We start from the raw sequence: 1,725 nt of genomic DNA, 5'->3' as shown, positions 1-1,725 counted from the left end.
AGGGACCTCGATCTCAGCAGGGCTGAATCAGCACAGATTGCTCCTGCTGTGATGGCCATGGCTCGGGGAGATTTCCTGACCTGATCATCTTTATATTGTTTACCAGACTTTACCTTTGATTTGCCTGCATGCATTGCTAAAGGCAAATGTGTAATCAAACTGAATAAAAAGCAGGCAGGACTCAGACTTGTGGTTCCTCTTCTTGCAAAGAGGTTTCCCCCTGGTCCCCTAATGCCTTCAAAATCCATATTTCTTATACAGTGTATTCATTGTGTGTCATTGGCCTTCCCGCAGGTTATCCTGAATTGCTGTGCAGGTCGAGGCAGGGCTCATACCCACCCCAGTGCCTCAGGAGGGGCTGGTCCAGCCCCCAGTGCTCCACCTTGCAGTCATAGACGTCGTCAGCAGAAGGGAGGAAGGTGAGGTAACTGAACTTGAGGAAGGAATCATCACTCTTGGACAGGAAGCTGGTTTCAGAAACACCCTGCGTGACTGAGTGCCCGTTGCTCAGCCACGAGATGTTGATCACAGGAGGGAAGATGTTGTCCACGGCACAGATGAGGGTGTTGGGCTGGCCCAGCTCCACGGGAGCCTTGGGAAACACAGTCACCTCAGGAACCTCTGCGGTGAGGAAACAGCACTGGGTTTAGAATCGTGGGCAGCTCTGCCCTGAGGGTCCCTGAATCCTGGAGGGACCTCCCACCAACGTTTCCCCATCGGAGAGCAGAGATGCTCTTGTTCCCTCTGCTTGTGAGCCGCTGTACACTGCCCGCCCGTCATCCCCACGCCCTTCTCTCTGTGGGCCCCTGGCTAGGGTAAGACGTCTACGGGACCCGTCCTTTAAGAAGTTGAGGATTGCAGTGTGGGAGCAAGAATCTGTATTTCATGGAAATATGTGATTTGTAAGAAGGGAGAGGATGAGGGTTCAGCAAATTCCATGAGAAGATCTGGGACTCCTTGGAAAGGAGAACATTTTATAGAGTGAAGGGAATCTATCTGAAGGAAGAAGGGAGTGAGGCCTGGTGAAGGGTAGATTCAGTAAAGAGAGAAGATGGTGGACACTTACTATTGGGAGCAGCGGTATAGTTGGAGCGTTTAATCAGGAGGTCCAGGTTGTATTTGAATATAGCCATGTTTATCAGTGCAGTCTGAATGTCAAAATATTTAAATTCACTGAACCCAGACAGCCAGCAAACAGTCTCCCTCTTGTCCAAGTCCACGTAGAACTCCTCGTCTCCATCAAATTCATGGGTGTACTGGCCCGAGGAACCGTAGGAGTGGTAGACATTTATGCCATAGGCCCCAACGTGGTCAGCTGATGAGTGAGGTGGGAGCAGGGAGGTACAAAACAGGAGAGAAAGGATCTCATTAAACAAGTGACAAGAAACATTGTGGGCTGCACCTTCTACAGCCTGCAGACAGTCTCCAGCGCTTGCTCCCTCCCCTGGCTGTCCTGTTAGAACCCAGCTGCCTCTCCACTCTGATGGTTGCTCCTGTCTCAGGAACAGAATTCCACAGGCCTGTTTACTGCTATTCTCTGCCCACCTAGCTCAGCGCCTGGCACCTCTTGGGCTTAAGATAAATACTGAAATGGGCGGAACAAGGAATGAATGAATGACCATGGCCTTAGCTTTCTTTTCTTTTTAAAAAAAGTATATTTTATTGATTTTTTTGACAGAGAGGAAGGGAGAGGGATAGAGAGTTAGAAACATCGATGAGAGAGAA

General features: G+C 49.8%; 1 protein-coding gene across 1 annotated transcript in view; it reads right to left on the bottom strand.

Moving 5' to 3' along the window:
• Nucleotides 1–44: 44 nt before the first annotated feature.
• LOC102774320 (HLA class II histocompatibility antigen, DQ alpha 2 chain) overlaps nt 45–1,725 on the bottom strand; it is a 34,744-nt gene continuing 33,063 nt past the window's right edge. The window contains exons 2-3 of the mRNA XM_015560814.1: nt 1,067–1,545; nt 45–621 (exon numbers count right to left, since the gene is read on the bottom strand). Of these exons, the coding sequence (XP_015416300.1) occupies nt 296–621; nt 1,067–1,545 (805 nt within the window). The 3' untranslated portion in view covers nt 45–295. The remainder of the gene's footprint in view (nt 622–1,066; nt 1,546–1,725) is intronic.

This window comes from Myotis davidii, unplaced genomic scaffold (genome assembly GCF_000327345.1).
Source record: "Myotis davidii unplaced genomic scaffold, ASM32734v1 scaffold2031, whole genome shotgun sequence".
In the NCBI taxonomy this organism is placed as follows: Eukaryota; Metazoa; Chordata; class Mammalia; order Chiroptera; family Vespertilionidae; genus Myotis; species Myotis davidii.
Note: the sequence above shows the minus strand (reverse complement) of the source record. Positions and strands in the feature narration are given on the sequence as shown.